Source organism: Cnephaeus nilssonii (genome assembly GCF_951640355.1).
Source record: "Cnephaeus nilssonii genome assembly, chromosome: 21".
NCBI lineage: Eukaryota > Metazoa > Chordata > Mammalia > Chiroptera > Vespertilionidae > Cnephaeus > Cnephaeus nilssonii.
This window is the reverse complement of record NC_137092.1, coordinates 1,738,488-1,765,345: the sequence shown is the minus strand read 5'-3', so window position 1 is coordinate 1,765,345 and position 26,858 is coordinate 1,738,488. Positions and strand designations below refer to the sequence as shown.

At 45.0% G+C, this 26,858-nt stretch overlaps 1 protein-coding gene across 1 annotated transcript in view; it reads left to right on the top strand.

Moving 5' to 3' along the window:
• Positions 1 to 26,858, top strand: part of DPYD (dihydropyrimidine dehydrogenase) — a 362,324-nt gene that overhangs the window by 88,800 nt on the left and 246,666 nt on the right. Inside the window, exon 4 of the mRNA XM_079761319.1 lies at positions 20,492 to 20,579. Coding sequence (XP_079617445.1) covers positions 20,492 to 20,579 — 88 coding nt within the window. The remainder of the gene's footprint in view (positions 1 to 20,491; positions 20,580 to 26,858) is intronic.

Sequence of the window (26,858 nt, the reverse complement as noted above, 5' to 3'; positions counted from 1 at the left end):
CCTCCAAGCGTTTTCTTTGTGTTAATCCTTTGTAGATGGTCATAATGCTTACCGAATAGGGCTATTGAAGGGCTCGGTGAGATGAGGTTCTTGGTGTGCTTGCTTACTAAACTTCCAGATACTTTGTTAATCATTGCTACAGCCACAGAACATATTGGACCTGTTTCTGAGTATCTGCTGACATGACCATCCTTTAAGAGGAGACTCTGAGGGTGTTTGGTCACATGATTATATGACACATAATTGCTCCGTAACCATGGCAGCCAAGCTAGAGCAACAACAGGGAGACAAAAGCATGTCTTGCTCAGTATCCATCATCTATCCACGGTTAAGCATTTTTCACTCCCTGCCAATACTGTGCATGTGAAGGAGGCCACTGGGCCATAGAGGACATCATGGCTCTCCTTAAATAAAATCCCATTTGGCTCGAAAAATAAAACTGGATAAGAAATTGGGGGACCTGGGTTCTGGCCTAAGTTCTGCCGTGAGCCGGCTTTGTGATCTTGGTCTGGGAATGGGCCAGATACTAAGTAAAAACCTCCTGTCCTGGGGGTGCGTTGTGGGGCCGGACACTCTCGTTTAATGATGGAATGCTAGATTGTACACATCTGGTGCAGAGTAAACGCCTTACGCATTCAGTTACCTGCCCTCCGTCCCTCAGGGTCTCCTCTCTCCCGGTTTTCCTCTCCTTTCTTTCCTCTCCTTTCTTTCTATCCACTTCTTGTCTCACAGTTACTTTTTAATGTATATTTAACCCTTCATCAGGTCCTTCCTTTTATATTCTCTTCTTTTCGTGCCTTTTTCCTTCATTCTCAACATTGTCACCTCTTTTTTCTCGCTTCCGAGTCTCCCTTTCCTGCCTTTTCCTCATTCTTTCCGTCTTGTTCAAAAGATTGTCAACAATGTTCTCCTATTATTTTTTAAATATAATGATGATATTTTTACTTTATGCTCATTGTAAATTAATAAACTATGTAGTAGCTATTAGTGCAAACAATTATGAACTGACTGGGAAAAAAAACAAAATCCTTCAGGCTGTCTTCACACACAATAAAGGCATGCTAATTAGGCTGGTATGCAGCTTTATTTTCTGAGCGAAATATGATTCCTAATAGATGTTGAGATGAATATTGAGAATTTTAATATCCTATTTGGATTTTTCAATCCTCATTTCAAGCTCCCTGGAATACATCCAAGTAATCAAATTAATAAATCATAATAATTTAAAATATGCATTGCCTTTTTATACGACGCATCCTGCTGCTGTGCAGAACCCTTTTAACGAACAAGGGGGTTATTCACGTCAGTTCAACGAAGTTGAGCTCCTACTATGTGTGAGCAGCTAGGCCAGGGAACAGAATATATTACTGGACATGATAGTTAAGGTCCTTTCTCTTTCCTCTCTTGATACTGGAGTCCAGAGGAGGGACCGGTCAGTTTTGAGGGAGATAGTGAAGCAAACCAGTGGAAGATGTGTATTAGTTGGGCTTTTGGCACTGAGAAGACAGCTTAAGGGATTAATAGACGAGCAGGAGAGAACCGGAAATGTAAAGACAATGTAAGACGTCCATAGTGTGCTTCAGCTGTGCTTGCTCCTCTTTGTTTCATCTCTGGTCCATTGAGGTATTTCAGTTGTTATTTACATTGTCGCTTTACTGTTAATATTAAATACTAGAGGCTCAGTGCACGAAATTCGTGCACGGGTAGGGTCCTTAGGCTTGGCCGGTGATCAGGGCCAATCTGTGGGGCGACTGGCAGGGCGATCCAGGGGCCCCGCTGGCACCCGCCTTGGCCGGCCTGGCACCACCCGCTCACCAGCCCTGCCCCCCACTGCTGCCGCAGGTCACATCCCTCTGCTGGCACCTTGAAGGCGACTGATGGGGCGATGGGGAGGGGGGAGCAGCGCTGCCCAGTTGCTGTCCAGCCCTGCCCTACTGGCAGGGCAATCGGGGGGGCCCCGCTGGCACCCGACTTGGCTGGCCTGGGGCCTGCAGGCTGGGGGCAGCTCCTGCATTGAGTATCTGCCCCCTGGTGGTCAGTGTGCGTCATAGCGACTGGTCGTTCCACCAGTTGTTCCGCTGTTCGGTCTATTTGCATATTAGGCTTTTATTATATAGGATTGTGTGTGTGTGTGTGTGTGTGTGTGAGAGAGAGAGAGAGAGAGAGAGAGAGAGAGATAAGACCATATGTTTGACATGAAGATGAGATTCAAATTAAGATTGTATAATGCCGTTTTAGCCAGAATTCTTAGAGGATTAGTAAAACTTAGTTCTAATCTACACTAGATTCCTGGCCCTTTTTCCGTTCCTTCCAGGTACCCTCAGTCAGGGACCTAGATTCAACCTCATGTCCCACTTTGTTCCAAACTCCTGCTCATCTGCTTCTCCCCCCGGACACCCCTTTCCAGTCCCTTTCTGTCAGCATCATTATTTTTTAAGACCCAGGTCACAAGCCACTCTCCGCGGAACAGTTCCATGACGTCATCCTTTCTTTACGTTTGCCGAGCAGGTGGTGCATCCTTTTCATTGATCACGTCTTATAGCCAAGGGCTGGGAGTCTGACGATGGGGTGCCCAACGATGTGGTTACCGTGCGAAGTCATGGATCACATTTGGAACCCTGGTGCTTAGTATGTTATTTGTCACGTGGTAGGTACTGAGAAAAGGCCTGGTAAATAAATGTGTGTTTATTGCTAAAACAGATGAATTAGATTAGAATCATGTCTTTTCTCAATAACATCTCACTGTAGGAATGTGAGCTTAATACATATATATGTGTATATATATGTATGTGTGTGTGTATATATATATGTATGTATGCATATATATGATTGTAGACAATGACAATACAATAAAAAATTTCTGTATCTTACAAATCTTCATGTAAAACAAAATGTACTAAAAAAAATCAGTGTGTAATGGTTTCCACACAATATTAACGGAAAATATAGTTCCTGGCTTGCCTTCTCAGAGAAGTACACCAGTGTTATTTTGAATGAAAGCTACTTTTCACTGCTATAGAACTTGATGGCCAGGAGGGAAAGAAAATATCAGAGTTGGAGGTTACAGCCATGTGGATAAATTTGTTGGATTACCTCAGAGTAGATGAGCAAACTATTAAAAGCCAAATGGGCAGTAAAGACACACAAAAAAGTCAGGATCATAGCAATTTTAAGAAGCATAGACTTAAGAACAGGGAAAAAGACAAGACAAGAGGAAGAAAGAATGACCAGATGAGTCGGCCACAGATGCTTTGGCATTTTAGGGCCTTAGGAAAATTAGCGACATGAGTATCAGTCCAGCCCAGGTTCACGTCTGTGGGATTTAGTGATGCTGGTGTATAGCCAGGGCAGCAGGTAAGGAAAACGCCAGGCAGCCACAGGTGAGGTGTTGGGGTGGGGGTGAGCACCAGCCAGCAGAGCGTAGATGTGTAAAGTGTGCGTAGCCCGACTGGCATGGCTCAGTGGTTGAGGGAAGACCTATGAACCAGGAGGTCATGGTTCCCTTCCCGGTTTAGGCACGTGTCTGGGTTGCGGGCTTGATCCCCAATAGGGGGCATGCAGGAAGCAGCCAATCAATGATTCTCTCTCATCATTGATGTTTCTCTTTTCTCCCTCTCGCTTCCTCTCTGTAAAATGAACAAAAATATATTTTTTTAAAAGTGTGCCCAGTACTGTATGTACATTATTGAATTCTCATGATTTTCAGGTATGATCTCATTTCCCAGAAGGAAAAAGTTAGACATAGAAAGGTTAGGCAACTCGCATAGGCCCGAGTCTCCAAGTAGCAGTGACAAGATATTAACCCATATTTTCACCCAATATATCCCCCCATAGGTGTTCTTTTGATGATTGTGTGGTACAATTTCTAGGAAGGGGTTTGACATTCTCTCCGCAGGATGTAGAACGGCACGATAGGAGAGAAAGAAATGGGAGTGTCTAACTGGTTTAGGTGGAGGAAGCCAGCGCCTCCCCCTTACAAGTGGATTTTCTAAGGGCTTCATCCAAAATTAAGTCAGGCTGCCAGGAAGTACCGAGTGGAGAAATCGGACACATTCTGTACCCTCGTCACTTACTGTAGTGAACATTTTTGGACGAGGTCAGGGTTGTCAGATATTTCACCATTTTTATTGCTGTGGGTTGGAGTTCCTTCACATTCCTCACATTGCTTTTCAAATGAGGATTTCCACACTGCTCCTGAAATTTTAAGAGAGGTCTGTCTCACTATTAGGTTCAAACTGTGTTCCCTGTATTGAAAGATTTATTTCTCTCCTTTTCAAGGAAATGTTCAGTGTTTTACATTTTAAGGTGTGTTTTTTTTTTTTCCTCTCTCATGATCTAACATTTGAGAAACTTACTGGGTTCAAACTATGTTCCATTTTTGAAAGGCTTATTTCTCTCCTTCTCAAGGGAATGTTCAGAGATTTACATTTTAAGGGTTTTTTTGCTCACACGATCTCCTCTAACATTTGAGAAACGTGAAGAGGATGCAGGATCATGGTCCATTTATGTTAGAAGACACTTTGGAGACCCGCTAATCACACTCCTGTTCCTAAAAGACAAAGAAGCCAAGGCCTCATCTGGTGAATGGATTTCATCAGGGTTTTATAATCTGTCAAGAACAGAACAGGAGTCCGGCTGGTGTGGCGCAGTGGTTGAGCCTTGACTTATGAACCAGGAGGTCACGGTTCGATTCCCGGTCGGGGCACAGGCCCAGGTTGCGGGCTAGATCCCCAGTGGGGGGCGTGCAGGAGGCAGCCGATCCATGATTCTCTCTCCTCATGGATGTTTTCCTCTCTCTCCCTCTCCCTTCCTCTCGGAGAGCAGAAAGCCCTCTGTGTCCAGGGCTCTTTCCATGCACAGGAGAGTTTATCTTTAGTTGTCCTTTCCCCATGGCTGGATCGCTTTGTGATGGGCGATGCCTATAAAGGAGATAGTCAGGTGTTCCTTTTTCTCGGGCAGGGTGCATCATGGGAATTCAGTTGTACAAACAAAGGGAGAGGTTAGTGCCTGAGCGGCCTTTTTGGCGTTCATTTGGGAAGGCTACTTGGAAAATGATCATTTCCCCCCCTCAAGATGTTATACAATATCCATCCCTATGGAATCTGCAGCAAAACTTTGTAAATATTATAAATGTTTCCAAGGGAAGCAGATGTATGTGAGATGCCTGGTTGTTTTTTTTCACGGCTGCATCATAAATACTTTATATATACTGTGTTTAATACTGAGTTATAGCTCTCCAAATTGCTTTTAAATATATGGAAAGGGGAAAGTCTTAACAAGGCAAAAAATATTCCTATTTGTAGTAATGGGAAGTAAATTACCTTGTAAAAATTCTAATTTTCCCAAGATAGGAATAATATAAACCTCAAAATTCGGAAAGTGCACAGCCCTCTCTTTATTATTATTATTGTGCATTTGTTTATTCAACACACATTTGTTGAGCACCTGCAGGAAATACAGACTGGATCAGCTGTCTCCTCTCCCCTGTCAGCCTCCCCCACCGCTCCTGCTCCGGGCTCCTGGTTTTCCTTCAGAGCCTCACTCTGAGCCTCCTGTCCCTCCTGGCATCTGCACACCTGTTTCCGCTGCCTGCTCCTCCCCTCTCCTCTCTCCTCTCTCCTCTCTCCTCTCCTCCTCTCTCCTCTCCTCCTCCTCCTCCTCCAAGTGTGCCCTGGCGGGAGGACTCCCCTGGCCCCTGCTCTATGCTGTCATAATTTATCTTCCTCTACCCTGAGATCTTCATTTGTTGTTTTTATTGTTTCATAGCAATTGGCAGGCTTGAATAGTCAAGAAAAATGAAGTCTATCATGCCATTAAAAACGCCGGGAATTTCACACAGGCATGAGACTTCCAGTTCAGCCTTCCTGGCAGTGTTCAGAATGAGGATTGCCTGTAAACACAGTGCCTGTTACAACCCCCAAACCTCGTGATTCTATCCTGTGATTTATACGCCTTCTCGTCATCTTTTACAGAGCCTGCCTTGCTCACGTTATTAACGCGCCCTAACCTGCACCACTTCAGGTTATGGAAAAAGAAACCAGCAGGCACCGTCACCCATCTCCTCCCGCTTTATGACAGTGAGGGCCGACGGTGTACTGAGCTCATTTAAGAAAAAAGTAAAGAGCTTTAAGGTTTACACACTTGGGTAGGACTACATAAAAGAAATACAAAATTAGATCCTCCAGTGACACGTCTATTAGTGACTAAACCCACCATTTTTAAGTTTTGGATAAATTAACTGAAAGCTGTAAGAGAAAATAAGCAGTGCAGATTTGCGTAGAACATTTTTAAAAGTATATTCATGATACGAGGGAGAAATAAAAACAAAGGAAATAACTTATTTTATAACTGGTTTATTTGTTTTCTTAACCCCGAGCTGCAGAAGGGACTGTATCTGTTTCATTGGCTGGCATTTTCCCGGGCCTCACACCTGAAATGGAACTCAGACCCGTGTTTGTTGAATGAATGAATGTCCTCCTGGGACCCATCAGCCACTTGAAGATACCGTTGGTTAAAAAAGGGTTCCAGTATAGTGTGAGAATGTGGGGATACAAAGAAGTAAATAACCTTTGGGGGGGGGGGGGTGGAGCAAGGCTTCTCAGGAGAAGCCCGCCCCCCCCCCCCCCCCGGGGCAGGGTCCTGAGGTTCCTCGGGGTTCATAGATGGCGAGTGTGAATGGGGACTCACGCATTTGTACTGAGGAAAGTGCAAGAGCACAGGCAGGAAAGGGGAAACAATGTAGAGTTTAACTAAAAAGACTGCGTCCGTATCAGCATTCCCCGCATTAACCCCGCACTGCCGTCTCTCACGCAGCAGTTCAGCAGCACCTCCGAGAGGATGTGTGCGCCCTCGCTGCCGGGCTGCAAGACAGATTCCTGTCCTCCTGGCTTCAGAGCAATTGCCTCTCAGTGGGTTGTTGTGGGAAGTTCATCTTAAAATATATATATCTGTGCATAGACACAGGCAACAACGTGGTGATGACCGGAGGGAAAGGGGGTGGGGAGGTAGGTGAGGGTAAAGGCGTATAAATGGTGAGGGAGGGAGACTTAACTTGGGGTGGTGAACTCACAATACAATACACAGATGATGTGTTCTAGGATTGCACCCCTGAAACATGGATAATGTTATTAGCCAAGGTCACCCCAATACATTCAATAAGAGTAAACGTACACATGTATATATATGTATATGTGTATGTATGTGTGTACACATATATATGTATATGTAAACATATATGTATATCTCAAGAAGATGGGACATTTTCCAGCTTCAGTGAAATGGTAGTGCATAAGAAAAATTTATCCTCTAAAATTATTTTCAAAAATAAGTTTCTCTTTCTGTTTAAAGTAGCAAATTTGGATGTCTCATCATCTGAAATGCATTCACGTGTTGGAAACTTACCCATCTTACATTTGGAAGTAAAGGAGGCAGCCAGCCTGTGTCCGAGAACTTCCGTGAGAAGGAGCTTCATCTCCTACACCCACCGCCACCGCCACCCGCTGGGCTGCAGCACCTCCTGTCGGGGCCCCACGTGCGTTCACCCCACTCCCTGTCGGGCCCAGACGTGGGGGCTGACGCAGTGCCGTCAGGGCTGTTGACGACTGAGGAGGAGGAGGAGGTGCTTGGGAGAAGTGCGGCCACGGGGCCCAGGCCCTGCTGCCCGAGGGGCCTGCTTGGAGCTCAGTTTATGTTCCGCTGCTGCTTTTGTTACAAACTGGATGCTCACGGCGCCCACGTGTCACACGCTTTATTTCTTAGGCCCTCACGTTTACACAGTTTGCTTTCATCTGAAATGCTGCGACGTCCCTTCCGCACTCCGCACACTCCCTGGCCCTGGCTCGGAAGAGGGAGACGTTTTTCACATGGTTTCCTGGTTCTCGTTTATTGAGCAGCTGCTACGGGCCTGACGTGGCCGTCGGGGCTGGTCTCAATTACGCCCTTCGGTGTTCCCCGTCACCGGTGTGGTCGTCGTCATATTACAGCCGTTGTCCTTCCCAGCAGCTGTCGGAAAACGGCGCTCGTTCACGCCACCGTGCTCACCACGGACCAGATAATAAATAATACGTGCGACACACAGCCGTGATTTACATGATTGAGCACACGCTCTGTGGCAGGCGGTACATGTTGTTTCCCGTGTGTTAATTTATTTAATCCTCTCTGTAATGATGTGGGGCCTAGCCTGTAATTGGCAAGTGAAGCAAGGAGGCTGGGACACGAAGAGTGTAAAGAACCGTTCCCAGATCACAAAGCGAGGAGGTGCTAGCGCTGGATTTAAATCCGGAACCCACCACACTGTTGTCGCTCCGGTACTGGGTTGTGATGGGAACCTACGGTGTGGGGCGTGGGTGGAAGCAGAGGCGGATGACCTATTTGCAGTGGAGGTGACTCTGAATGCTGTTGGGCAGAGAGCTCTGTGCCACTTCAGGGGGTGGTAATCAATGCTCTTAGTCACTTAGGTTCAGTATTTCCGTCAAGCCCCGTATGACTTGGCCTGCCCACAGGATACCCCCTCCCCACACACCCCCCCCTGAAGGAACACATGCATGCTTTGTATCTTTATCATCCTCAAGGGCATTGAAGATAGAAGGATGAAAAGATGGGGGCACCGCTAGACTCGGGGTGCATCTGTCCATCTCCCACCTGTTCCATACCGAGAATGTGTGTTCATTTCTATGACTTCTTCACTGTGAGCTTTTTTAAAAAAAAATAGTTTTGTTGATTTCAGAGAGGAAATGAGAGAAAGAGAGATAGGAACATCAGTGATGAAAGTGATTCACTGATCGGCTGCCTCCAGCACAGCCCACACTGGGCGTGTGCCCTGACAGGGAATCAAACTGTGACCTCCTGGTTCATAGATCAACGCTGAACCACTGAGCCATGCCGGCCAGGCTTCATTGTGAGCTTCCTAAGGGCAGAACCTGTCTCCTGTCCCGCTCATCTTGGTCTCTCAGCACCTGGCCAGGTCCCCAGCCAAGAAATGTTCTCTGGGTATCAGTTGATGGGAAAAGGGGGGAAGGAAAGCAAGGACCGGAGGACAAAGGAAATAATGCGTTAGCATTTCACAGGCCACAAACACATGTGAGTTCTAGTCCCACCCCTCACCTTCTTCATCTGCCTTTCTTACATTAACCTGTGTAATGACGGCAGCGGCATCTGTGTTACAGTGCATTTCATTAGAAGCCTTGTCGATGGAATTTCCCATTTTTTAAAGTATATATATGACTTGCCCTGCGCTGCTTTATTTTTCTGTTTTTAGAGTGTTTGTCATATTAAGCGGATGACTGTGCTCAAGATATTACTTCTGAACATTGTGTCCTTTGGCTTCTAAGCTAATTTTATTTTTTCCAAAAGCCTTCTGATAGTGATCAGAGCATCGTCCCATTAGTTCATTTTCCCAAGCAGTGTTATTGCCTGAAACCTGGTCCGTCTTCAGATGTGGCTTAAATGGAGAAGATTAAACATTTATACTCTTATCTGTTTTCTTTCATAGTCATTAATTTCCTGAAATTTCTGCATGGTCTTCATGTGCAGGGCTGGCATTGACTCGGGCAGTAAATGCCCAAGGACTGAAACAGTGGCCGTGTCTTTCTGTCAGAACCTGGAGGGAAGCGGGAGTGCCCTACACCACAGCTAAGGTTCTGGGCTTACCGACTCTTTTTGCCACAAGGTATAAGGTTCCAAGTGTTGAATCGTGACACTTGTTTGAGGCTGCGTCGTGATTATCAATGTTGCCTATGTTTTTATTGCATCTCTCATGACTCATATCTGTGATATTTCTACAGGTTGTTTCTACTTGTTTTTATTTTGTCTGCCTGGCATTTCTCCTGGCAAGGTTGATCTTAATGATTTGTATAGGTCATTTATGTCCAAGAAAATGCCTGGTCAAGAATAGCAAGAGAAGCTCCCTCAGCGAGCCACACCGGCTGGGCAGAATTCCTCATTTTAAGCAGGAGAATGTCAGGATCAGAGATGGGTTATTCTAAAAAGGCGGCCAGGATTGTATAAAACGTAAACAAACAAAAAAAAAATTGTGCAGAAGACATTATTCTTTATCTTGGGGTAATCAAGATAGATTTAGATAAGTAAAAGAATAAATATTTAACTTGAAATTTAATTTTGTTTAAATGTGAGTGTGTGGGGGTTACTTTTTACTTTAAAAAAATGGGAAAGTGGCATCCTTTTCATGGAGTAAAACTTGTAGACACTGTGTTTGGGCTCCACGTATTGGGACGTTCCAACCGGCAGGAAACGCAGCCTGGCGATCACTCCGCATCTGTGCTGTCAGCACCCAAAACATTGCAGCCCCTGCTGCACACCCAGAGAGAAACACGGCTGGGCAAGGACCTCTCCCCTGAAGGGAGCCTGGCGTCCTGTCTGTCACCATCTCCCCGGCCTGTCAGCGACTCCTCCCCTCCACCAGCATAGAACTCGGCACCCGGGAGCATGTCAGTAGATCATTTTACATGGAATTGTTTCTACTCCACCATAACATTTACAGGAATCAGGTGCGGGTACATTTCTTCCTTTCTAAAGTCTGATATTGGCCCATGTTCTCTGACCATTTTAAGGCCAAGTACTTTCCTACACTGTTACTTTACTATAATCAACTAGAGGCCCGGTGCACGAAATTTGTGCATGGGGGTGTGTGTCCCTCAGCCCAGCCTGCACCCTCTTCAATCTGGGACCCCTCGAGGGATGTCCGATCCTGGTAGGATTGGGCCTAAATGGGCAGTCGGACATCCCTCTCACAATCCAAGACTGCTGGCTCCCAACTGCTCACCTGCCTGCCTTCCTGATTGCCCCTAACTGCTTCTGCCTGCCAGCCTGATCACCCCCAACCACTCCCCTGCCAGCCTGATTGACGCCTAACTGCTCCCCTGCCAGCCTGTTTGCCCCTAACTGCCCTCCCTTGCAGGCCTGGTCCCCCCCAACTGCTCTCCCCTGCAGGCCTGGGTCCCCCCCAACTGCCTTTCCCTGTAGGCCCGGTCGCCCCCAACATCCCTCCTCTGTTGGCTTGGTCACCCCTAACTGCCCTCACCTGCAGGCTTGATCTCCCCCAACTGCCCTCCCTTGCAGACCTGGTCCCTCCCAACTGCCCTCCCCTGCTGGCCTGATCGCCCACAACTGCCCTCCCTTGCAGGCCTGGTCCCTCCCAACAGCCCTCCCCTGCTGGCCATCTTGTGGCAGCCATCTTTGACCACTGGGGGCAGCCATCTTGTGTGTTGGAGTGATGGTCAATTTGCATATTACTCTTTTATTAGATAGGATAGAGGCTGGTGCATGGGTGGGGGCCAGCTGGTTTGCCCTGAAGGCTGTCCCGGAGCAGGGTGGGGGTTCCCTTAGGGCATGGGGCAGCCTGGGCAAGGGACCTGTGGTGGTTTGCAGGCTGGCCATGCCCCCCGGCGACCCAAGCGGAGGCCCTGGTATCTGGGATTTATTTATCTTCTATAATTGAAACTTTGTAGCCTTGAGTGAAGCCAAGCCTCCTGCTTGCTCCGTGGCTGCAGCCATTTTTGTTGGGATTTATTTATCTTCTATAATTGAAACTTTGTAGCCTTGAGTGGAGGCCTGGCCGGCCAGAGTGTGTGGAAAGCTTGGCTTCCTCCATTGCCAGGGAAAACCAAGCCTCCTGCTCGCTCCGTGGCTGCAGCCAGCTTGGTTGGGTTAATTTGCATACTCACTCCTGATTGGCTGGTGGGTGTGGCTTGTGGGTGTAATGGAGTGATGGTTAATTTGCATATTACTCTTTTATTAGATCGGATGAGTCCCATCCTCCCCCACCCCCTCACCCCCTTGCTCTGGCTGGCGCGTCTCAGTGGTTAGCATGTCGACCTGCACACTGAATGGCCACAGGTTCGATTCCCGGTCAAGGGCACCTACCTGGGTTGTTGTTCACTCCAAACCCTGAGTTTGGGCGCGTGCGGGAGGCAACGAATCGATGTGTCTCTCTCACACTGATGTTTCTCTCTCTGTGTCTCTCTCCCCCACCCCTCCCCTTCCCTCCCTTCCACTCTCTCTCTCTCTCTCTCTCTCTGAAAAGCAATGGAAAACAATACCCTTGGGTGAGAATTTGCAAACATAAATGAGTAAATGACAGTGAGTCCCTGTGCTCTGCGCTGGCACTGATTCTATTTCTTTGGCCAGAGCTGACCCTCTGCTCTGTGACCACCAGCTTCTCAGAAGTCTGTTCCATGTGCTCATCCTACTAAAACTGCGAACCGGACCCTTTGTAAGACTGTAGGAGCTTTGGGGGGAGAGGAAAAGGGTGTGGGGGCACCGTGGGTTTTCTTGCGCCGGGTCAATTCTAATGACCCAAGTCAAACAATAAAAATTCCACAGGCTAATGTGATTTTAGTTGCCAACCACATCCACGTCTTGTCTTTTCTTTTTAAATTACATGTCATACTTGCTCATTGCAAAAGAATGTAAATAGTATAGCATTCTATAAAGTCAAATCTATCCAAAATCTTAGTCTACATGCCCTTAAGTGGGTTTACAGATTTACACAAACATTATTTCTTTCATAACCAGCATATGCCGTAAATCTAGGATCGTATCGTGATAAATAGCCTATGCATGGCTTACCTATTCGATCCTGTTTCTCTGTTACATCTTTATTAGAAACAAGATAAAAATCTCCACGTCAGGTTTACTATGATATTACTTCTGAAACTTCTGAAACTGCCTGCAAGAAGTCATAAACTATACAGCTTTTGAGTTTTGAAATTTGCTGGAAAGTTGACTCTTGGCGCCCCGATGACTAATCTGTATCCCCTTTTTCAATGCCCTACCTAACGGGGCGTCACTGACATGAAGATAAACACACAACAGGTGTTCCCAAGTTCCAAAAGGTAACTTGCACAGCATATGGAGATGCTGCAAAGAAACCGCATCTTTTCTCTAAAACGCCGGAAGGATTCTCGATATAAATCAGAGACGTTCTGACACGGCCGGGGAGTGGTGCGGTGAGCTGAGGTTACTGAGGAGCGGGAAAGCTGTGACGGAAACCGTCAGCACCGTCCCCCGCATCCCTCCAAGGGCTGGACAGGATCAAAAGTAGATTGAGCATCATGGAGCCGCTGGTCAGAATGGGAGAGCGCCACGTGGTGCCCAGCAGCCATATGCTGGCTCGGAAAACAGTTACATGTGGCTTGTTGTGGTTCAACTAGAAATGGTAGGTTGGACTGCAAAATGCATGGAGAAACTTGGGGTTTTTTGAGAATGGCTACATGCTAACTAGACTCTGCTGATCTTTGTGACTGGTCTGTGTTATGTGTATATAAACACTCCAGTTACAATGGTTTATGACAGTGGTCGGCAAACTGCGGCTCGAGAGCCGCGGTTTGCCGCTCTGTTGACTAATGAGTTTGCCGACCACTGACCTAGACTCTCGATTCCAATAATTACAGGGTATTGTTGTTCCTTGTGATTAAGCCCCTATCCCAGTGGTTGGCAAACTCATTAGTCAACGGAGCGGCAAACCACGGCTCGCGAGCCGCATGTGGCTTGCGAGCTGCAGTTTGCTGACCACTGGTTTATGAAATATAGGTCTTTTTTAACAGTTATTAGAAAGACCATATGTGTACATAGGCAGCATGTTTTGTCGGGAAAATGCAACCCTACTCTGGAGGGTAAGAAATACCTTGTTCCCATCTCACCAGGTGACAGACGTTGAAAAGGGGAAGGGAGCATGTGCCTGACATGGGCCTCAGTGTACGGAAGTGCAGGAGGTACTGGCAGAGCAGGGATGAAGGAAAGCCTGTTTTAATTTACTAGTTGCAAACTTTAGGCACTTACTCGGGGATACATCCTTAATAGTTCTCTGACACAGACTACAGAAATGTGGTAGGAACGTCATTTGCTTATTTAATACGTTTTTATTGGTTTTAGAGAGAAAGGGAGAGGGAGAGAGAAACATTGATATGAGAGAAACATCTATTGGTTGCCTCCTGCACGCCGCCTACTCTGGATCAAGCCTGCAACCCAGGCATGTGCCCTGACCGAGGAATGGAACTGGTGACCTTTTGGTGCATGGGACAAAGCTCGACCAACTGAGCGCCACTGGTCAGGGCTAGAAATGTTCTTTAACTACACTTTATTCCTAGACTTGTGAGCAAGATCACCCAGCAAAATATTGTGACCATTGCTTGTGTGAAGTGTGCACTGTTTTAAATGCTGTTTCTTTTGCGGTGTCTCAAAGCGCCCACAGGTGAAGGGAAATTTCTAGTAAATAGCTCTATTGAAAAATTATGTTTTGGTGCTAACCTGTTCCTCCAGATACATATTAAGGGCCATAAACATGAACTGGAGTGTTTGAAAGGCAGAATGGTGCACAGCATAAAAAATGCAGTGACTTTTAATGATGTTGCCACAGCTTTCTAGCCCAGCAGATGTGGAATCCGGGCCAAGATGCACATCAGAAATATTCAAAGTTAGTTCCAAATACCCCCGAGCTAGAAAGAACCAGTGTCACAGAGAGGCGGAGAGAGTTATGGAAGCTGAGAATGGCTCTTTTTTTGTTGATGTTGTTGACAAGAGGCCCGGTGCATGGATATGTGCACCAATGGGGTCCCTCGGCCTGGCCTGCGCCCTCTCGCAATCTGGGGATGTTGGACTGCTGGTTTTGGCCTGATCCCTGCAGGCCAGGCCAAGGGACCCCACTGGTGCACAAAGCCGTGCACCAGGCCTCTAGTATGCATATAAGATCTTTGGTTAATCCCTTCCTGTCCTCCCCTCCTCTTCCCTCTGAGAGTCATCAGTCTGTTCCATGTTTCCATGCCTGTGTGTCGAGCATCTGCCCCCTGGTGGTCAGTGCGTGTCATAGCTACCTGTCAAATGGTTGAATGGTCACTTAGGCTTTTATATATAGACCCAGTGCACAACATTCATGTACTTGGGGGTCCCTCAACCTGGTCTGCACCCTCTCGCAGTCCGGGAGCCCTCGGGGGATGTCCGACTGACAGCTTAGGCCCGCTCCCTGGGGGGAGTGGGACTAAACCAGCAGTCAGACATCCTTAGCGCTGCCCTGTAGGTGTGAGAGGCTCCTGCCACCACAACATGCTTGCCCAGCCGTGCGCCCGGCTCAGGGCTTCTGGTTGAGTGGCTCCCCCTGTGGGAGCGCACTGACCAGCAGGGGTAGCTCCTGCTTGAGCGTATGCCCCCTGGTGGTCAGTGTGCGTCATAGCGACCAGTCTTCTGCTGTTCAGTCGATTTGCATATTAGCCTTTTATTATATAGGATAGTATTACAGATGTCTCCCATTTCCTCCCCTTATTTCCCCTCCTCCTAGCCCTTACCAACTCCCTCCCTCAGGTCTTCACTCTCCTGTTGCCCGAGTCCATGGGCTATACCTGAAAGTTCTTTGTTTTATCTCTTCTCATCCCCCTGACACCACATTAAAGTATGTCAGTCTGTTTCATCTCCATGCTTTGGGTGTTATCTTGTTGGTCAATTCATTTTGTTCATTAGATTCCACAGAAAGTGAGATCATGTGATACTTGTCTTTCTTAGCTTGGCTTATTCCACTTAGCATAATAGTGTCCATGTCCATCCATGCTGTCCCAAAGGGTAAGAGACCCTTCTTTTTTTTACAGCTGCGTAGTATTCCATGGTGTAAATGTCCCACAGCTTTTTATCTGCTCCTCTACTGATGGGTACTTGGGCTGTTTCCAAACTGAGAATGGCTCTTGACTGTTGAACGTATCAGGACACTGCGTTAGTTCCGTTCCGTCGTGTTTTAAAGAGACCAACCATCTTTCTTGGGCCCTTTTGTTATGACAGGATCTGGCTACAGGGGACCAAGCTGGGGAACTCAGACACATGGGTGACACTTCTAACCTCCCTGCCTCTAGTCACTCTCCTTCCCTCACACTTGTGGATGCTCACGTCTGCTCGGGTTCCAGAGAAATGTTGCCGAGTTGGGGGAAGACATTGGACTACATAGTTATGTACATGGTGGTTTTCGGGTGAGGAAGTTAGACCCTACACCCAAATGCTACCTCTCACTCACACATTCCAAATGAAGGAGCTGAACACCAACGATCTGAGAAAATGCATCCATATGAGGAAAACATTTTATTTTTTTAATGTAGGTACTAACTTGCCCGGTTTGATTACATACAGACTAATATAGATTAGTAGAGGCCCAGTGCATGAAATTCGTGCAGGGTAGGGTCTCTAGGCCTGGCTGGTGATTGGGGCCTTCCAGCTGCCGGCTGAGGCCTTTCTTCGTTTCACACCGCCCCCTGGTGGTCAGCGCATGTCATAGCAAGCGATCAGTCTCCTGGTGGAACTCCTGCAGGGACAATTTGCATATTAGGCTTTTATATATGTAGATACCTAGCTTGATGAGCAGGGCTGACTTGATTGAACCAAAGTCTAACAAAACAAAAAGAAAATACAGTGTGAAGTTTTAAGGTTTTCAAGTAGATTTTGTGATTTTTTTTTTAACTGAAAAATTATTATTTAAACACATGGGTTAGAAAACTCTTTAGCAAGCGTAGGCTGCAATTCCAGCTGCTGGGATGCATCACGATAACAGACTCAGGCACCTGCTCCGACGTGTGAGGGGGGGAGTGCCGGCGTTCCTTCCTCGCTCATCGTTCGGGTGTCCTGCTGTGCACAGCCCCGCTGGCATTGGGGAACAGGCCTCTTGGCCCTCTTTCCCTAGGAAGATCCTCGATCGATACGTCTCCAATGACTTTTGTCCCGTAAGTAGCGGTACTAACGTTTTATACAATTTTTTTTAATGGTCAGACTGAATCATGAAGAATTAACACCATTAAGGACTCTATATTTTGCTTTTAATGAAACCCATTGTGATGCTCTCTATTCACGATGGAAATGAGAAAAGTTTATCACGAGTGAAAAATCTAAGATGTTTCATTGCTCTCAAACATAATCTAATATATGCTTCTCTTCGTATAAATGTAATTATTTGGGGATTAAAATATTACATCATGGTTTATCTGTTTATCTGAATTAACTCTCCCCCTTTGCGACATATTTAAAAATAAACTACCTTATAACAGAGTAACGTTGAGACATAGAAGGGGAATTAAACGACGAAAGATAAAGACAAGAGTCATTTAAACGTTACTTCGAGGGGAAAAATGTACGTGGAACTGTGGTTTGCAATAATTGTTGACATATTCCCCTAAGTACAGTGCCTGCGATTTTTCACCATATCAGTCATTTAGAGCAATTTGGGTAATAACAGTCTGACATGCATTTCTGCTATTTTATTTACACCATTTGCCTCCATCGTTGTGATGCGGTACCTTTCCGATCGGGTACCGTAAATGCACTCGGTAATACCTATTATGGCGTGGTCAAAGGATAATTTATTGTCAAATAGAAAAATAGGTCAACAGGAATGTCACTGGATGATCAACCCCCACCACGTTTAATAAAACATCTCGCTGGCGTGCAGGCCCGTGCCGCGGCTGCTGTTCTATTAGGACTACCTGGCTCCGGCGGAGGTGTAATTACTGAGCCGTCAGAGTGATAAGTGGGATTAATGGCAGCCCCGTGCACTTTAGGGCTGCCGTGCGCTTAGAGAATTGCAAGACGGTATTATTATCAGAGTCAGCCGATTCCCGGCATATTCATGGCACCGAAGGAAAAAAAAAGAAAGGATGCTGCAATTCAGGCCTGCTTCGCCCTGCCTCATTAACATCTGACATTTCCAACAGCTGTTATTTGTGAACTAGCTCCATAATAAAAGGAGAATTATTTGGTAAAGAGGCTTAATAACCACAACCAAAAACCCTCGCCTTGTGTCAGGGCTGCTGGGGTGAATCTGGGTCGAATGTAAGATTTTTCTGGAACCCTAGAAAAACCCACACTGGACACTAATGTGACTCATTCATACCTGCTGACATTATCACTTCATTTTGCAATTGCCTTGTGATTCAAGTTGGGTGGTCGGGGTGGTGGAGGGAAGGCAGAAAACGTGTGACTTCATTAGGGAGAACTCGGCTCCATATATCTGTTGCTGTGTTTCTACTCAGTGACAGGTATTTAGAAAGATGTTGAAGTGACTTTAAAAAAAATAAATTAGAAGGTATTTAAGATGGCATACGATTGGCTACATTTTCAGCTCTTTCATTTTATTGCATCCTAGGACATGTTTTCAAATCACCATCAGTGCTCAGCGCATTACCTCATGCGAAGGTAACACAAGTATCCCCTCATGTCGGCGTCGCGGACCGAATGGGAGCCGTATTGGGCTCTTTTCGCATTGCTGTTCGCCGTGCGCTGCTGCTCACGCTTTCCAGAAATTCTTCTTGAACTCAGTGACATTGTTTTAGGGTGAAAATCCCAAGTATGAGAAGATGGGGATTCTACCACATGACAGATGCGAATCTTAACAATGGCATTTAGAGACAGCGCGGGAGAGAGGTTTAATGACTCCGTCTCGGAGAGGACAATTGATTATGAAAAGCCTTCGGTACTCATTGTGTAGAACTTAATTTAGAGAGAAGGCTGAGGGCACAGGCGAGAGAAAGGAGATCAGATGTAGAAACAAGATATTAATTAGGGACCGAGAAGCTGGTTCGGCTAATGAAGAGGACTCTGCCCCTCACAATAGAAGGACAAGGAGACCGGCATTGTTTTCGCCGAGGAAGGGACCCGAGGTCTCCGCACAGGGAAGCGGGTAGACAGTGAGCCGGCGGGTCACCTTTGTCAGGGGAGCCACGGAGGGCTCATGCTCAGTGACATTCTCAGAGGAGTCTGGTCTCCTGACAGATGTGACAGGGTGATAGCTGACGTTTTAGATCTCTGGTCTAATGTTTTCCTACTCCCCCTCTCACTCTGTGCCAGACCAAATTCCACTGGGTTCACGGACCCATCATGTTCTATTCTCAGGTTCTGGTCTTGAGTGACCCTTCACTTCCCTAATGCCCACTGATTCTTTTTCTTAAGTATATTTTCATTGATTTCAGAGAGGAAGGGAGAGGGGGAAAGAAATAGGAACATCAGTGATGAGAGAGAGTCATTGATCAGCTGTCTCCTGCACGCCCTACACTGTGGATTGAGCCTGCAAACCCAGGCCTGTGCCCTGCCGGGGAATAGAACCGTAACTTTCTGGTTCAGAGGTTGAAGCTGAACCACTGAGCCACGCCGGCTGGGCTCATTAACTATTTAAGAAAAGAATGAGTAAATGAACAAGCTGACATTAATGTGTGAATTACAGACTGTTCTACCCAATTTCAGTCCAGAAGGAGTCATTATAGAATTGTGACTCTCACTAAGTGGGTCCAGCCATCGACATTAGAATCATCTCAAAAGCTTTTTCCCCTTAGAAATTCAGATTCCCAGGCTCAGCCCTCAGCCTGGCGAGGGCTCCGCTGTGGGCCCTGTGGCATAGGTCAAGCTTCCCAGGTGGTTCGGAGGCACAGGTTCTGAGATGAGGTGGGTATGCGGGAGGTTTGGCAGACCACCAACCTCTGTACAAGAGAGAAGGAATGGGGATTGGACGGACAGAGCCACAGCCCAGCCTGCAGGGGATCCCTGCAGACCTGTTCCCCAAGTGAGGGCAAGGCGTGGGCCTCTGGCCCCCTCACTGGCCTGTCCCGGCACATGGCCTGCCTCGGACAAGGGGGCTTGATCTTGGCCGAGCCGGTTCTCTTCAGCCAAGGGCACAGCCCTCGAGGGAATACAAGCTTCAGTGGAAGGAGGTGGGTGTGGGCCGTGCACCCAGGCAGCTGCCACAAAGCCCAGTTGCCACGTGAATAGCGTGTGGGTGAAAGACATCAGAAAATTGGACAGGGAGGGATGGCGAAAGCAAAAGAAAAAGGGGACGAGGAAAGGGGGTGGGAGGGGCTTAAGGGAGGCAGAAAGGATGCTGCCAGTGGGAAGATGAGGAACGTTACCTCTGCTTTGTGTGATGTTGTGGTGTACAGGCAGGCAGAACTTTTATCCTAAAAGATTGCATTCTCCAGGGCTACGCGCGTAGTAAGGGAGCAAACAAGACTGTTTGGTCAGTGCGTGAGTGAGGGGTCTTTATGTGGTTGTTAATCAGCACCTGACAGATGTGATTTTTAGAGAGTGGAAGGGAGGGGGGAGAGAGCAACATCCATGTGAGAGACACATGTATTGGTTGCTTCTTGCACGTGTCCCAACCAGGCACGTGCCCTCGACCAGACTCGAACCCGTGACCCTTCAGTTGGAGGGCCGACACTCTAATCACTGAGCCAAACGGGCTAAGGCTGAATGTCGGATCTTAAATAAGTCTGAGCCTCCAAAACTCTGAGGAGGGACAAGGAGAGCTGGGGTGGTTGCCAACCTGCTACTTTATACATCTCCGCCGTGCGGACAAGGGGAAAGCATAGGTTTGCTTTATTGCTTAAAAAGATTTTGGACCCAAAAGTGGTTCAGTTTTGTTTGTCCTTCCTGCTCACTCGCTCTGGCTGGGTGTAGGGTCGAGGATAATAGAACAGATCTCAGTTACTTGGTCATTTCTCTAACCAGTTGTTTGACTTCCCAGGTGCCTCAAGTGTGCAGACGCCCCGTGTCAGAAGAGCTGCCCAACGAATCTAGATATCAAATCCTTCATCACCAGCATCGCAAACAAGGTAAATTCACACTTAGGTCTGCAAATGCAGCCTAACAACGCGCGTTGATGCAGGTCTCTGTGGTGACCTGCGACGAAAGCATAAAGCGTGCCTTAGTAGATTGGTGAAAGATTGGAAATGTGGTGTCTATAGGTATGCGGAAATGTGGCGCCTGTCGTTAATTAGCCCCCTCCACGCCGTGATATGATGCGTGTGAAAATGCATACTGTTGCTTATCGTCTTAAATATTAGTGCATGTTGAAATGAATGTTGTCTAACGTAGGCATTCTCCGACTCGATGGACTCCAGCGTCAGCGTGCTCACTGCTTGTAGGCGGGAACTGTCACCAACCATCGCAGCACCCTTCTAATTGGGAAATGCCTTTGTTTCCGAGTCTGGCACACCGAGAGGCAGCACAGGAGTGGGATGGACCCTCCATTCTGCTCACATGCAGTCATTTGTCTAAGACGTGGAGTAAATCAGAGAGGCTGGTAGAGCTGCAAACAGAAAATATCCCCACCACAAATAAGCAAGGTGTAGAAAACGGGCCGGAGTAGGACAAAAGGAGTTTTGATCTCTACATGTTTTGTTTGTTTTTTAAATCAATGAAAGGCTAAGCCCAGTTTTCACCCACGAAATGCATGGGGGATTGATGGAATGATTAATTAATAGCACCTTTTGTTGTGTCTTATCCTTTAACAAGCCTGGGGGAAGTCTTCCATAAGGACTCAAAGCATCCTGTCCACAGGCTTCAGACTCACGTTCTAAAACGCTACAAAGCCCTGTGTGCGGCCCACAGCCAGGTGGCTTTCCAGAGATAAAGATCATTTCTCAATATGTCAATTAGTTTTTAAAAGATCATTTAGGAGAAAAATAATGCATTTATATAGCTGTAGGATTTCAAAAGAATTATTACTGAGGCTATTACTGGGGTAAAGGTCATGGTATTAACCTACATCATCAGATTTATTGGGATTTGATATCTAGGTGGAATTTTTAGTTTGACCTCTTAGAGTGAATGCAGGAAAAACTATCTCTTTACTTAAAAAATATATATATTTCAGAGAGGAAGGGAGATGGAGAGAGAGAGAGAAGCATCAGTGATGAGAGAGAATCAGTGATCGGCTGCCTCCTGCACACCCACACTAGGGATCGAGCCTGCAACCTGGGCATGTGCCTGACCAAGAATCAAAACATGACCTCCTGGTTCATAAGTCAGTGCGCAACCTCTGAGCCATGCAGGTCAGGCTTATCTCTTTAGTTTTATTTATGAAAGATAGTATTTGTCGTACATGGTTGCGGTATACACTGAATAATACTTGTAGGTGAAAATCTCTAACATAGTAATTATTCAGGAAATATTTTGTTGATGTGGAATTATTAATTTCCCTATTCACTCAATATGGTAAATACCATATAAGTATTTACTACTTTTGTAGTTGTCATTTATTGAACATCTACTGTGTGGCATACACACCTGTCTTTTTGAAGTTCATAATCTATGAGCAAGAACATGTATGTTCAAAGAATAACCATAATTCAGAGTGGTTAATGTTGCAACCCAGAAAGAGTATTTAGCATTTGCAAAAGCAGGAAATGTGAGCATGTATGTATCAAGTTTAAGGGAAATGTAATAAATTCACTGTGGCTAGGATAGAGACAAGGCCATTGGATTGGGATTAGGTTGTGAAAAAAAATTTGAATTCTGTGCTCAGTATTTGAGATTTAATCCTGTAGATGATATGAAATATCCAATGCTATGTATTTGTTTTGTAACTAATAAGATGGATTCTGGGAAGGGATCTCATTTATGAATGTTGGAGTATCCCAAACAGACATCCTCACAGGAATTTTGTCAGAGGTGAAAATGAAGGGCTTATGTGAGACATACATAGGAAATCTGCCTTAATTATAACCTCATGAGAAAAGGAGTGAAATAAAGTGTCCAAAGTTTGAAGTCCAGTATGTGTTGGCTACAATTATAACCCAAGGCAGTACTCCTTGGGTATAAGCATGAGAGAGATTAGAATTATGACCCAGGCTAGCAAATTCTCCCTAGAAAGTCTAACATTCAGTAGGGCTCTGAGATTCTAATAGTGTATGCCCCCTTCATTCAAAATTAAATAAAAAAAGACAGAAAGGGGATACTATCCTTTGACAAGTTTATAAAAGGTCTAAACAAAATCAGAATCATCTCTGAAGTAAGATAAGTTTCTCTTTGGTTCATCTGTCCCCATTCTTTACCACCAAGGAGGCGCTGCACTCGGGTGTTGAGTTCCTCAGATTTCCGAGCGGAGGGGAGTATTTGGAGATAACTAATTGGAAAGGAAGCCTTCGCCAGGCATGGAGGAGCCTTTGTAGGCAGTGTGCTGTTGCGGCATCGCCGTGGCAATTACCCAAGGCCAGAGGCTCTTGCTTGTAAAGCCTGCAGCCTCTTAGAGGCTCAGCGGTGTGCAGTGCAGGCCTCTCCGCCTCGCTCTGCTGCGGACCTCGCCCAGGCGGGGTTCTTCCCAGGGGCAGAGGGTAATTGGATCCCCAGACTCAATGAGCCTTAGTCTCCAGAAAAGGATGCCACTCGCGTCACGTCGTGCTGGGTCCCTGTGATTCAGTGGCGTGTGTGGGCCAGTACTTCCACTCTATCTTCCCACCCACGGAGGAAGCGCTGGTTTCCAGAGGTGCAGGCGGTGCCGCCGCCCGCCTCCCTCCGTCTTGCCCTGTTTCCTCTGTGCTGGGTTGTTGGCGATTGTCTCTGCAGCCTTTCCGAGTCACCAGGCTGGGGAGGCTGGGCTATATTTCCTGCTTGTTTTCCTTTGAGCAAAAAGCAGTACTTGATAGAAGAATGCCTGAGGTCAGCCTATAAAGGCAGTGTGTGTGTGGGGGGGGGGGGGGGGGGAGTCACTGCTTTTAAAGAGATTTCGTTGTTTGCTTCATTTTAAACAGTGGAGATTTCTTTTGTTGTTGTTTTTAAAGTTACATGAAACTGGAAAGTGTTCATTTTTTCACTGTTTTGCATATTTAATAGAAGCTCTGTGCTTTTGTGTGCCTTTTATATGTAGATAAATAAACGTAATATACATGTTAGAGAAAAGCTTGGCTTCATGACTCTGTGAGATGGAAGAGTCTTTAGCACAGACCCCTGTGAAAGGAACCGAGTAATACTTATCAGAAGCTTCTGAAAAATAAGACAGAAAGATCTGCCATATCAGATACTGAAATTCCCTATAAGGCTACTCTACTCAAAACAATGAGGTGTTGGTAGAAGGAGACACATTTCTGGAACAGATGAAAGTTTGTAAACAGAACCAAGTAAATATGAGAACATAATACTATATAATGAAGAGGACATTTCAATTCCTTTGGAAGATGATGGGTTCTTTGAAACGTGGCGATGATATAATTTTGACTTTACCTTTAGGATTCTCGGCCAGGCCATCTAACAAATGTCTTATGGATTATACTTTTACCTATAGAAAGAAACATAGGTAAGGATAATTTTCAAGTTCTAAACTTAAGTGAGAGCAAATTTTGCGGTACACATTTTTAAATGTATTTTTAACATAATAACTAACCAAACATGAAACCAAGTGAAAATTTTTTGCCATGCATGGGTAAGGCTAACTGGTAACTTCTCTGTTAATCAAAAGAGTTTCTGAAAATGTGAAAGAGATTAATAAGCCAACCCAGGCGATGTGAGGGCAAAGTTATAAACATTAAAGAAGAGGTGATACAAGTGATTAATAATGACATTGGAGAGGTGCTCCTTTCATATTGCTCAGAAATAGGTCAGTCAGAGGATGGGACACCAGTTTCTTCTCATCTGATTGTTGAAGTTAAAAAGTTCAGTAACCTTCTATGCCATTCAGTAGGAAGAAAACAGGAAGTCTCATACCGTGGGAAAATGCTTGACTCTTGCCAACATTTATATACTGTTGTGCCAGAAATGCTTTATTATTTGTCCTTCCGAGAGAAATAAAAGTACCACCATGTAATAGCCTACGCACGGGAGTAGTGATTGTAGCAATTGTAGGATTGTTTTGAAATAGCAGAAAACTCGAGACAACTAGAGTGCCCATCATTTTAAAAAATTGCCAACTCTGTTACACTATATTTTATAGAATGTTATGTCTATGTTTTAGAAATGCATTGCTGTTATATTTATTGATCTAGAAGTATATCCTTATTAAGTGAAGAAGCGTAAGCAGCATCTTAATATGAATAGCATGACACTCTCTTCAGAAAAAATTCGAACTTCTATATAAGCTGAACATGGACTAGAAGGATTTAATTAAACTTAATCTCCTTCATTGATTGAGGTTGAGGGAGGGGAGGAGAGAAGTTATTAGCATGTTTCTTATAAATCTCCATATTACTTCTACAATGAGCATGTCTATTTCTAGTAAAAATACGTCAAAATTTAACCTTTTGCACTCGGATGTCGAGTGTGACGGTTATTGAATGTATCAATAATTTGAAATATAAAAAAGTCCAAATAAATAAGTTTGTATGAAAAGAAACTCCAGTTTTTTATTCTACTGCCGTGCTTTGTAAAATCTGGGGTATTTAAAAATTTAGTTAAATCCCGAGTAGAATAAAGGAATCGAGAAAAAAGCAAGCAAGTGCAAAGGGTTAATAGAGAATTAAAATAGAGCCCAAAAGTTACAGAATAACATGCGACAGGCCCTGTGCTAATTTTTTGTTTTGGTATAGAGTGAGGGAAAGATTTGGATTTTTTCTCCCTAAATGACTAATTGTTCCAAATCTGTTTGTATGTAGTATGTTTTCCCACTATTCTGAGATGCCACATTTGTCATATATTTAACTCTGTGTTTGTGTAGGTATGTTTGCAAACCATCTGTTTGCCCTGTCCATCTGTCTCTGACAGGTCTACAGTGTTTTTATTCCTGTGCTGTGTCATGCACGTTATCAGTAAGTAAGGACATTTCCCAGATATTGTACTTACTTTCCGAATACCCTAACTTTTCTCTATGTGTACAACTAGTTTTACAAAATGGAATAAAAAAGTTCTACAAAATAATTATGGATCACTGTGTTCAGACCATAATAAAATATTAATTTACAATTATCAATGCAAGTGTAAGCTCATTTTTGCCTCATTTGTCAGCTGATACAACATTAACTGAATTTTTCAGAATTCAACCTTTAACTTTAATCTATAACTTCCTAATGTTGAATCTGGCAAATGGTAGGATACTAAATTTACTCATTTCAAAACAAAGGGCTGGCATCTTATTTTCAAAATGCCCCATTTTCTTTAATGTGTTGTGAGGAAGAAGACAGATGAATGTACCCTGTCTAGTGAATCATTAATGCTTAGCAAAATCTATCTCGTTTCTGTTTTGTAAAACATGCCTTTGGGCCTTTAAAAGATTACATTTCTACTTTTAATCCCAGCCAATACAGTGTGTAATGGTAACTGCTTTTCTTCATATTTGCTTCCAAAGAAGAACATTTAGTTCTGAAAAACTTTCTATAACTCACAAATTGTTAGTCAAGCCATTATAAAATTCAAGCAATATAAAAACTAAAAGTAACAGCAGTAGAACTAAAGGAGAAAGATGTTCATTGTGCATCATAAGCCAGTTTCATTTGAAACCAGTAATAACACGTTGTTTGTGGTTGTGTGTCTGTGTATGGACACATTTAAATATATACTTTTGTAAATATTTTTGAAAATGGAAACTATGCTTAAAATACAACAACATTATGTGGTCCATATTTGCATTAATTTACATAATTAAATTTTTTCTTTAGTGTCATCAAGACAAAGAGTAATTGGTACAAACACATAACATCCTAGTTAGAATATTTTTAATGTTAATAAGTAAAAGTCAACGGAACAGAAGCTAGAAAAATGAAGTTGTAATCTAACTGGCCATCTCATTGTATGAAATAAAAATTTGGAACCCAGCAAGGCTAACTGACTTGTCAAGGTCATGCAACCACTTGGTAATGTAATTGAATGTTCCGAAACTTTGTCCAGTGTGTCTGCCTCACACTGCACTATCTGTATGAATACTCGATCTATACTCCGAGTTATTATTCTGATATGATGCCCTAAATAAGTAACCCGTGTGCTATTTGTGGGAATTTTCTAAGTGCTATTAATATCCTTTTCAATTTTTATTTATTTTAAATATATTTTTATGTATTGATTTCAGAGAGGAAGGGAGAAGGAGAGAGAGAGAGATAGAAACATCAATGATGAGAGAGAGTCACTGATTGGTTGCCTCCTGCACTCCCTACACTGGGGATCGAGCTCACAACCCAGGCTTGTGCCTT